General features: G+C 41.8%; 1 protein-coding gene across 1 annotated transcript in view; it reads left to right on the forward strand.

Moving 5' to 3' along the window:
* HRH3 (histamine receptor H3) overlaps window positions 1-7,034 on the forward strand; it is a 33,809-nt gene extending 26,775 nt beyond the window's left edge. The window contains exon 3 of the mRNA XM_089518474.1: window positions 5,673-7,034. Coding sequence (XP_089374600.1) covers window positions 5,673-6,569 — 897 coding nt within the window. The 3' untranslated portion in view covers window positions 6,570-7,034. The remainder of the gene's footprint in view (window positions 1-5,672) is intronic.
* Window positions 7,035-11,912: the final 4,878 nt, after the last annotated feature.

Here is an 11,912-nt window from a genome sequence, read left to right on the forward strand (position 1 = left end):
TTGTTGTTAGCATGCTGAGGAATCATTGAACTGGAGAGTTAGAAGGATCCCAAAGATCATCTAGTGCAACCATTTGACAGTGCAGGGAATGTATAAATAAAGCATCCCTGGCATATAGGCAACCAATGTACTTTTTAAAAAACCTCAGTGAAGGAGGGCCTACCAGCATCTTGAGCAATCCCTTCCACTGCCAAACAAATATTATTTCCAGGTTCTTCCTAATTTTTCATTTGGATTTTCTTTCTCAAAGTTTAATATGCCTCCCCTCTCACTGCACTGTGTTCCTGTTTTATTTTTATTTTTGTTTAATGTTTTAATGCTTTGTCCTTTGCCTGATATCATACCTAAAGTGGCTGGTTAGGATCTTAACCCCTCACTGTCACTTCATCCTTGTTGTTATTTTGTGCCTTCAAGTCATTTCCAGTTTATGGTGACCCTATAACTGGATTTTCTTGGCAATATTTGCTCAGAGAGGGTTGCCAATGCCATCCTCTGAGGCTGAGAGCATTTGACTTGCCCAGGATCTGAACGCTTGTCTCCAAAGTCATCGTCCATTCAAAAAAATGAATACACAAGTACATGGTAAAAACCAAGAACTGGTGGACCTGCCAATTTTTCACACTGAACTTGCTGAGGTTTTGTGGAGTCCAGGACTAGTGACGACAAAGCTTACTGAGTTGAAGACATCTTGATTCATAAGTATCCTGTTGAGATGTAGGGCAGAGATTTTGCTATGCTGGGACTTCTGGAATCTGAAATGAAGAAAAACCTTCCTTTATTGTGACAACCAGGCCTAGACAGCCTATGAGATAATAGACCTGTACAGGAAAAGCAGAAAGTTGGATATTTCCCATTTGTGCTCATGATATACTATGATAAAGTGCTAGGAACTGCAGATTACCCCAAAAGGCAAGCTATTCCTGCATAGTAAAGAAAGATTTTTGGTGTAATGAGGTCTGTGCAACCTGTCATCTACCAATGGAGAACTGAATTTTATTTATTTGAGAAGGGAGGAAGAAGAAGCCCATTAAAAAACAAGTAGAAGTTACAGGAGTTGGAGGGAAAGCAGTGGCAAAGAGTGGTTTCCATGTCTGTAGGGCAGTGAATCCACTCTGGGTTTGATCTGAATTTACCTTATGCAAAAGAAGGTTTCAGCACCTTGGGTAGCTGATTTAAAGTTTGGAGTGGATTTACTAACCAAGGCTCCATTTGCCTGCAGAAATAATGCAGTTTGACACTGCTGTAACTGCCATGTCTCAGTGCTATGAAATTCTGAGATTTGTAGTTTTGTGAGACATTTAGTCTTCTGTTTCAGAGAACTCTGGTGCCACAACAAACTACAAATCCCATAATTCCAAAGCATTGAGCCATGGCAGTTAAAGTAGTGTCAAACTGCTTTATTTCTGCAGTGCAGATGCAGCCTAACTTACATAGCAGCCATGTGAGATGTCCTCTGAACAAATCTTGCTAAGAAAAACTTGGGATCGCCTTAGGGTCTCCATAAATCAAATATGACTTGAAGGCACACAACAACAATAACAGGAAAGCTAGAGACCCCTCAGACTCTTGCTGCAGTTTGTTTGTCTGAATGAGTTCTTTGACTGGGAGAAAGATACAGTCATTATTTCCCTGTTCTCCAATCTGAAATCCCCCAGAAACCTTTTAGTTGGAGACCTGCCCAGCTCAAGGTGTAGTTTTTTGAGTCACATGCAGTCATTAAAGACCATAGATATGAATCCCAAAAAAGACTGTAAGTCCAGTTTATGATCTCATAAATTTTGAACGGAAAGGACAAACACCTTTAGATCTCCAGGTCACATACTATTGCAGAATGAATAAGAACACAAGAGCTCAACTAGACCAGTCCCCCAACCATCTATCCCATTTCTTCCCACCGTAGCTACCTATGTATCTGTGGAAAGACCACATACAGGACAGGAATGTAACAGCAGTGCAATAGTGCAGAGGAATGATGACAGCAAGAAGAATATAGTATTCAGCAGTGTGCACAATGCAAGAGCCAGTGTGGTGCATTAATTTCAATGTTGTACTAGGACTCTGGAAAACCAGGGTTTGAATCCCCATTGAACCATAGAAACCCACTAGGTGACCTTAGCCATGTCATACTCCCTTTACCTCAAAGGAAAATTACTGCACACAACAACAAAGCTACTGTTCAGAGCCAGAATGGTGTAGTGGCTCCAGTATTGGACTACAACTCTGAGGACCAGGGTTTAAAACCCGACTTGGTCATGGAATGCATGACCTTGGGCAAGTCATACTCTCACAGCCTTCAATCATACCCCCTCTGAATAAATCTTGAGACAAAAACCCATGGCATGGTCTCACTAGGGTCTCCCTAAGTTGGAAACACTTGAAGGCACACAAAAACCACAATAGTGGGAGAGGGAGAGTGATAGATGCTGGTTCTAGCAAGGTTGAAGAGAGGGACAGGAGGGGAACAATTCCCTGGGGGTCTGGATCTCTAAAGGGTCTGGTCAATACATTACAAAATGAATTTTTTAGTATCAACAGTTAAAGCCAACATGGTGTAGTAGTGGTTTGACAAGGATTCTGGGAGACCAGAGCTGAAATCCACACTCAGCCGTGGAAACCCAGTGGGTGACCTTGAGCAAGCTCTCTCTCTCACTCGCTCACTCACTCACTCTTTCTCTTGCTCTTTCTCTCTCTTTCTCCTCACTCACTCACTCTTTCTCTTTCTCCTCCTCTCTCTCTGCCTAAAGGGAAGGCAATGACACAACTTTGTTATTGTTGTGTGCCTTCAAGTCAATTCTGACTTATGGCAACCCTAAGATGAACCTATTACACAGTTTTCTTGGCAAGTTTTTTCAGAGAGGGGTTTGCCATTGCCATTCTCTGAGGCTGAGAGAGTGTGACTTGCTCAGGGTCACCTAATGGATTTCATAGTTGAGCAGGGAGTCTAACCCTTTCTCTACCGTCGTAGTCCAGTGCTGAAACCACTACACCACACTGGGTCTAATGGCATACCAATTTTGAAATTTTTTTACCAGGAAAACCTTTGGATAGGGTTGCCATATATTGAAGCTGACATAACAGCAAACACATCTCAACAGCTGAGAGAGTGCTGTAATGTCTGTTGCTAAATTTAGCAAGTGGGGCCATGATCTTGCATTTTGCCCAGTCCCATTGCCAGCTCCCACTGGCCCCAGCTCCAGTATCAGTGGTGTGGTAGATCCATTAGTCTGAAGTTTAAAAGTTCTTGTTCAGTATCCCAAAACAGCTTAGATATCTCCTTTAAATTCAGACTAAAATCCAAAGTTGATTCAGTACCCCACTGATATGACAATTACCAGGAAGAGGGGCTCAGACAGAAATCCCTGTTAAGAAAAGTGGGCCAGGTCATGCAAGCCCCTGTTTTTAACATCTGAAATGTTGGAAAGCATGTAATGATTTGATCAGCTGGGATTCACTATAGAACTTTACATAGTGCACATATGTTTGCAGGAAAGAGAACTGAGCAGTTTCACAACATCTGTATTCAGCATGTGGCTGCCATGACATTACTAGATAGGGGAGCCAGCAAAGTGACAAATTCACATCAGTATACTAGCTAAGGAACGCTGATCCACATCTCTTGCCCTGATACACACCTTCACAATTCACCAGGCACATTTCATGACACTTCTGTATTTCAGCACATTTTTTTTTTAAAAAGACTCTTTTATTATAATTTTTCAGATTATATAGCTGCGCATACATTCAACATTTTTCCATGAGGACTGTCTGAGAGCTAATGCACTAATTGACAGTGCTGCAAAAAGCCCAGTGTTAATCAATAGAGCAAGAAGGTTCGGGGAAGTCTAAAAGCCTTTTTATATCAATGATATAATTAACAGTGCTTTTATCCAAATGCATCATATTGGTAATTGCTTCTGCATACCAAATATGGATTGTTTGAAGCAGATCCCATACTAAAATAATTCCAGAATTTCTCCAAGGCACAATATAGGTATCTCTGCTTGCTTTCAGTCACTCATACTATCCCCAGACAACCACCTTGAATGCTGTGTCCAGTTCTGGGCACTACAATTCAAGAGGGATATTGACAAGCTGGAATGTGTCCAGAGGAGGGCAACCAAAATGGTGAAAGGTCTGGAAGATATGCCTTAAGAGGAGTGGTTTAGGGAGATGGGTATGTCTAGCCTGGAGAAGAGAAGGTTAAGAGGTGATATGATAGCACTGTTTAAATATTTGAAAGGATTCAAACATATAGCCATGTTAGTGTGTAAAATCAATATGTAGAGCGATCTTGTAGCACCTTTGAATCTAACTGAAAGAAAGAAGCTGGCAGCATGAACATTCATAGGCTTAAGTTTACTTCCTCAAATATATCTGAGCCAAGTGGTGGTTCCAAGCCCAAGAGGAGGTTCCAGCAGAGGTTAAGATCCAAGTAAGATTTACACTCCAAGAAAGGCTTCTGCTCCATGCAGGATCCTGAATAGCTCCAAATTAAGCTCAGACTGAAGACTCTGACACACATATTAGTTGTTATGTATCTTCAAGTCATTTCTGACTTATGGCGACCCTAAGGCAAACCTATAATGGAGTTTTCTTGGCAAGATGTATTCTGAGGAGGTTTGCCATTGCCTTTCCCTGATGCTGAGAGCATGTGACTTGCCCAAGGTCATCCAGTGGGTTTCATGGCCAAGCTGGGAATCGAACCCTGGTCTCCAGAGATGCAGTCCAACACTCAAAGCACTACATATAGCAAGCGCAAGAGTGTCTTCAGTATCAGAAAACTTCAGACTTAGGGCCTGCAGCCGCCTCCATTTTCCCCAGATCGGGATCATGGCAACCGCATGCCACAGCCCCGATCTGGCCTTTCCAGGGCATGATGGCCACGTCGCCTCAGCTTTAAGGTGCTCTTTTGGTGCAGCATCATGTAAACGCAGCGCCAAAGGAGCACCGTGACACCAGGCACCATGTGGAGTGGTGCACAGCATCACGCCGCCATAGGGGCATAGTCAGGGTGTGCGTCATATGAACACCATGCCCTGACTCCACCCCAAGGCTGGCCTTAATGGCTGGTCTGCACAGACTCTTAAGCCGAGTCCCAGTTATAACACTGGCAGAGTGTAAAGCTGTGGTGTCACACACATATACATTCCATTATATATGCAAGGATATATTCCATTCATAGTTGCGCAAGCACAGTTCCATTTGGCTTAAAACAATGGGATCTACTCATGTGATGGTTCACCACTTAACAATTGTTTCAGTGGTTCGACTTTAATTAGGATTAACCAATGGGATTCCAATCATACAGTTGTGCATTCTTGAACACTGCATAACTATTCATTCATACCTTTAGTATACCACTTGATTCTCTGGTATGGTAGAAACAGCACTGTGCATTCCACATTGCACAATGGGGCCATAAGCACCACCACTGGCAGATACACAATCAATTGCACACTATCAGTATTCAGCAGAGGTGTGGTTTAGCACAAACACCATATTAATTAATTAATTAATTAATTAATTAATTAATTAATTAATGTGTATTTACACTAATCAGGTACAATGTAGGTTCATAGTCCTACTGTTTGGATGTAGTATCTCAGGGGTTTTTCCAATAGTTGGGTTTTGGTATTCCCTAATGGAAATCTCCCCTTGTTCTTGCCTTTCAGGTATCATATAGAGCACAACAAGGGGACACCAAGCAAGCTGTCTTCAAGATGTTGATGGTTTGGGTCTTGGCCTTCCTGCTATATGGACCTGCAATTATCAGCTGGGAATACATATCTGGTAGAAGCATTATACCTGATGGGGAATGTTATGCTGAATTTTTCTACAACTGGTATTTTCTTATCACAGCTTCCACAATTGAGTTTTTCACGCCCTTCATCAGTGTGACATTTTTCAACTTGAGCATTTACCTGAACATCCAGAAACGCACCAAAGTCCGCTTAGATGTACTTAATGAGACCCAAAGCCAAAACTTCATGGAAGAGATAGAAATGAGGCAAGAGGTCCAGATTTCCATGAAATGTTGCAAATGGGAGCAGAGAGACCCAGAGCAAACCCTTGGTGTTCCAAAGTGGAATGAACAAGAAGAAAGCATAAAAGAGAGTACAAATGTGAAATATTCACAGGACTCTAACACAGAGAGTTCAAAGTCTCCCAATAACAAGGCAAAACCTTCAAGCAAAAAGAATTATAAAGACTCAGCATCCACTCACTCATTAGAGAAACGGATGAAGGTGGCCTCCCAGAACATGTCTCAGCGGTTTAGGCTCAAAAGGGACAAAAAAGTAGCCAAATCACTGGCAGTCATTGTGGGCATTTTTGGTCTCTGCTGGGCACCATACACCCTTCTCATGATTATCCGAGCTGCTTGTCATGGTCACTGCATCCCTGAATACTGGTATGAGACTTCTTTTTGGCTCCTGTGGGTCAATTCAGCCATCAACCCCATCCTTTACCCACTCTGTCACTACAGCTTCAGGAGAGCTTTTGTTAAACTCTTGTGCCCCAAGAAATTAAAGATCCAGCCTCACAACTCTCTCCAGAAATGCTGGAAATGACCTTTTTCAATCCATTGTAGGCTAAGAAGGACATGTTATCTTGATTTGTTCAAAGGTAGTTTGCTCCTTTTGAGAGGCATGATAACACAGCTGTCAGGAACTGTGGGTGTAAGTCTCATACTGTCCAGTGGGACACTGCTACATGATAAAAAGCCATTTTCAGCTGAGTTTGGGCAGATCTACTGCTTAAATCTGAGCTCTCCATCCACACAACCTTATGAAGAGAGCTTCACGCCACATAATTAATGTGAGCCTTTTATCAGGAGCAAAGCATTATTCAAAATTGGCCATTCCCCAAAAACTAATTTCATTGAATTCAAGGGGACAGAAGTTAATCTCTACTCATTTAAGCCGCAGTGGTTTTAGTGGGGCTCCACTAAGAATGACTAATTTTGGATCAAGAAGGGAAGGCAAAATTTAGGGCTGGCCCAAGTCATTTTCCTGCCTGGGGGACAAGGGATATAAGATCATAACACTTCCCTCTTTAACTCTTTTGATGCTTCTTTTAAAGTTGCTTTTTTCTGCCTAGAGACAGAACCAGCCTTATTATTAGCTGTGGTTTATGTAAAGTATTTTCTAGCCTTCTACCTGAGCTTTGTTAACCACTATGGCCTCTATACACCTTCCACAATCCACAAAAGGATTCCTCAAGAAGTCCTGGGGTTAGATGGGGAGTGGGGCTAAAGTAGGAGTCTCAGACTGGCACTCAGATAGCCAACCTTCATACTTGACTCACAATAGCTTTCTGTCTTTCATTTCATTTCCACTTTAGCAACAATTTCCCAAAATTCTAGGTTGCAAAAATGGAAATACTGCCATAACTTGCCTCTTCCCTCCCTACCACATTCCCCACGGTGGCTGTTGGCTCCTAGATCAGTGAATCCATTCTGGTCTTTATCTGGACCTTAAAGTAGCTACATGTAGTGGTGAGGCTATTCTTGGGATAGAATCCAGCACCTTTGATAGCCACTTTAAGATTAGGCTAAAATCTAGAACACATTTGCTATTCCTTCCCCATCAGAGACACTCCCTGCCCTCCCCTCTACTCACATGAACATGTTTGGAGTAGCCATGACTAACCACAACTCCTGCAGACAAGTTGACAACAGTTTTTCCCCTCATCATGAATAATACAGATAACTCATAGAAAATTCCATGGGCAGCTAAAATCAATTTCAGAGCAGAGGAGGAGAAAATAACAAAATGGCTTGCAAACCAAATCCACACCATTATTTATTCATTCATTCATTCATTTTAGGAATTATTTGCTGTGCTTCTCCAACACATTTGATCAATTCTTTTGAGGGTTTGTTGTTGTTGTTGTTGTTGTTAAAATGGATGTGTTCATATGTGCCTTCAAGTCACCCATTGGCTTGTGGTGACCCCATGAATTTCATATGGTTTTCTTAGGCAAGGTATACTCAGAGGCAGTTTTGCCAGTGCCTTCCTTTAAAATATAGAGGTTTAAATCCAATGGTTAGCCCAAACTAGACTAGATCCATGGAATCAATAGAAATCACATAAGTGTAGGTTTATGAATTTCCCACTGATTTAATCGGTATACTAAATAAAAAATAAATACTCTGGTCAACAGTTGTATTTAGGCCAGCATGAACCCACAAGAAAACATTGGCAGGAATTTTGTAGCAGCTACATAGGCCTCAAGCAGATGGGCCAAAAGAAGTGGTTTCAGGCTGCTTTTGGGGCATGACATTTAGATGACGCATGCACCCCAAGCTGCTGGAAACCACACCACAGCCACTCTGGGGGGGGGGGGGATGGGACTAAAAAGAAGCTGAATTTTTCTGCCTATTCCTGCAAGGTGCACACCTTTGACTTGGTATATAAACACACCAAAGCCAGAGCAATTCTAAAGGAGTAATCTATCCTTACCCCCTGCATACAAATGGGCCAATTCAGGTGTGCTGTACCCAAGCAGTGGGGGCAGCAATTGAAAGAGGCAAAAGTGTGACACCTCTAATGAATGACAATACAGCATACACAAGCCAGACAGTCCAAGAGGGGGCATGGGTTGAAGGGGGGTAGGGGGTGGGAATGATTGTACCTGCTAGTGTCTTTATGGCCACAGCCCTGTTCTGATGCCCTGTCCTAGTGGGAGGCTGCACATATGACTGTGCAGAGGTTCAAAGGGATGGCTATCTAATGAGATGGCAATCACTGGTAGTTTGTTCCTGTGGTGGTGCATAGGGATGGTTGGGGGAAAGTTTTTTTTAAAAAAGGACCCAGCAGTGTGGCTTTATGCTACACTGTGTGGTCATGACATGCACACTCCGGCCGCCTTGGGAGCAGGTGGTGTAGTCAGTGGGGACTCACCCTGCTTTCGGAAAAAGCAGCTCTGGGCCCCTTTTTTCTGCCCATTTGCTTTATCCTATAGTTAAGTATCCTTACCTAAGTAACTTCTCCTAGTCCAACCCCATCCACCCCAAAACCTGGCAGAAATATCATTTATGCTCCAATCACTGGCAAAATGGACCTCCTTCTTCCCATGCAGGTGATGTCCAGGAAAGTTGATGGCGATGGTGAAAAGTTCCAGTTGTGGTAATGTGGTGGAAAAATCATGGCTAAGTAACAATCATGAATAAGAAACAGTTATGGATAATGTAGGTAATCACCACCACTATTTAGTCATGATTGTGACACTATTGCCATGATTGTAACCCTAACCTACTTTACTGGGCATCACCTGTATAGGAAGAATGAGGTCCATTCTTCCAATGACTGAAGACTAATTGACTGATCCAGGAGAAGTTACTTAGTTAAGTTACTAAGCAGCTGATACAGATTTCTAACCAAAATAATTGTTCCAGTTTCCAATTCCATTTCCCAGTGGTCAACAGACCATTCTATTCCAAAAATCCGGAAACATATAATTCATCAGCTCTCTTTCTACACTTGCATGGCTTTCATGGGGGGGGGGGGGACACTGGTGAAATGGGCCAAGAACCTGTTTGAAACTGGTGGAACAAAATGTCATGTGTCCAGTGATGGTACACTTACTCTAGGAGAGGGTAATAGCTGGCTAGCAGTGTGAAGGAGCTCATCCAATACCCACACAGCCAAACAGTGGGCATTTGAATAAAGAGTTTGGAGCTTTTTCCTGGCACCATCCAGATGTTTTTTGCAGCTGAGGTGGAAAAGAAGTTATGTGCAAGCAGATGCTGGATAATTTTTTACAAAATGTCTGGAAAAGGACATAACATTTGGCTAACACCTGGTTGCACAAGCATAAATAAGATCATTTTCATAAAGGTATTATTCATATAACAAGGTAATCATGATTTAAGGAAGTATAATGTCTTAATTTTGCTCTCGGCCAACAGCCCTATAGTGGGAAATGTGACAAAGATCACAAGTAAATTATTTATTCGGTTAAGATGTTTGCATGGGTATGCTTACATATACTGGAACAATTTAAGTGAGTCATCTCGGATTTTTAAAAATGTAAAGTCAAAAACTTCTCAGAAGTTAAGTATTTTCAGGAACATTTTTCTAATGATGATTGAACAAAAAGTGGCAGAACTACCAAATAGTTCAATTTCTAATGGACTGTAGACCTCCAGATTGCACATGAGGAAATTATATCTGAATATTCCTTCTCTTTGTGGAAAATTCCTGAGAGAGGTGATTCTTCTTCATCATTATCAGTTCATTTACATTCTGCTCGTTTCTCAAAACTGGCACTCAAAGCAGCTCACAAAAATTAAAACAAACACAATTCAAAGCCGTTACAAGAATATGTAAAACATTAAAAGCATAAATACATTTTAAAAAGCTATTAAACTTTCCATAAAATTAAAACCATTTAAAAGAAATCCCTTAAATTACAAAACATAAACACCCGTAAAGCAGTATGCTATTAAAAAGCTCTTACACTCACTTCCAAAAACCCTGTTGAAACAGAAAAGTTTTCTCTTATTGACAAAAGGACAAGCTCACCATATTCTCTCTTAGAGAGGGAGTTCCAAAGTCTGGGAGCAGCCACCAAGACACAGCCCAGTTCCACCAAATATGCCTGGGAAGATGATGGAACTAGAGCCTCCCTCAAAGATTTCAGGGATCAAGCAGGCTTGAAAAATGGCTATCCAACCTCTGTTTAAAGACCTTCATAGATGGAGAGTCCACCATCTCCAAGGCAGGCTATAGCACTATCGAATTGCTCCTACAGTAAAGAAGATCTTCCTAATATTTAGGTGGACTCTTTTTTTCCTTGTATTTTTAATCAATTGATTCATTAATCCAACCCCCTGTCATCCAGGAAGATACAACTAAAGCATTCCCAACAGAAGGCTCCCATCCAGCCTCTGTTTAAAAACCTCCCAAGAAGGAGACTCCACTATACTCCAATGGAATGTGTTCCACTGTCGAATAGCTCTTACCATCAGGAGATTCTTCCTAATGTTTAGGTTGAATCTCTTTTCCTGCAGCTTCTCTGTGTCCTAATCTCTGGAGCAGCCAGAAACAACCTTGCTCCATCTTCTATAGGACATCCCTTCAATTATTTAAAGGTGACTATCATGTCACCTCTCAGTCTTCTCTTCTCCAGGCTAAACATATCTAGCTCCCTATGTTGCTTGTCATAAGGCTTGAGCTCCACACCTTTAATCATCTTGGTTGCCCTTCTCTGGATAAGTTCCAAGTTGTCAATATCCTTCTTGAATTGTGGTGCCCAGAACTGGGCACAGTATTCCAGATGAGATCTAACCAAAGCAGATAGAGTGATACCATTATTTCTCTCAGTCTGAATACTAGGTTCCTGTTGGTACAGCCCAGAACTGCATTGGCTTTTTTGGTTGCTACAGTATATCACACAGCTGACTCATGTTTAGTATGTGGTCTCCTAAGACCCCTAGATCATTTGTACATGTATTGCTTTCAAGCCGGGTGTCCTATATTTTGCATTTCACTTTTCCTGCTTAGATGTAGCACCTTACATTTATCTGTGCTGAAATTCATTTTGATACGTTTGACTCTATGGTGTCATGTGTACAAACATAGGTTAGACAGTATAAGACCCTGGCCAAGATTGGGTTGTGTCATGTATGGAATTACACATTGATTGTACCACACAAACCTGGTTTTGAATGGCCACAGTGAACAGCAAATGCACAGCTTGATGTACAGTCAGATGCCCAACCGACTGTGCAACTAAATGCACAATTGAATGTGCATCTGCATGTGAAAATGCACCACAGAGCAATTCCGCTTTTGTGACTTTGAACTTAATGCAGATGTTGTGCATCATAGAACTATGTCCAACTGTTTCAATAGAGAACTTAGGCATGAGACAGTTGCTGAATAGTATAATAGCTGAAATACTATGCA

Source organism: Sceloporus occidentalis, unplaced genomic scaffold (genome assembly GCF_023333645.1).
Source record: "Sceloporus occidentalis isolate IW3139 unplaced genomic scaffold, rSceOcc1.0.p SCAF_3, whole genome shotgun sequence".
Lineage (NCBI taxonomy): Eukaryota > Metazoa > Chordata > Lepidosauria > Squamata > Phrynosomatidae > Sceloporus > Sceloporus occidentalis.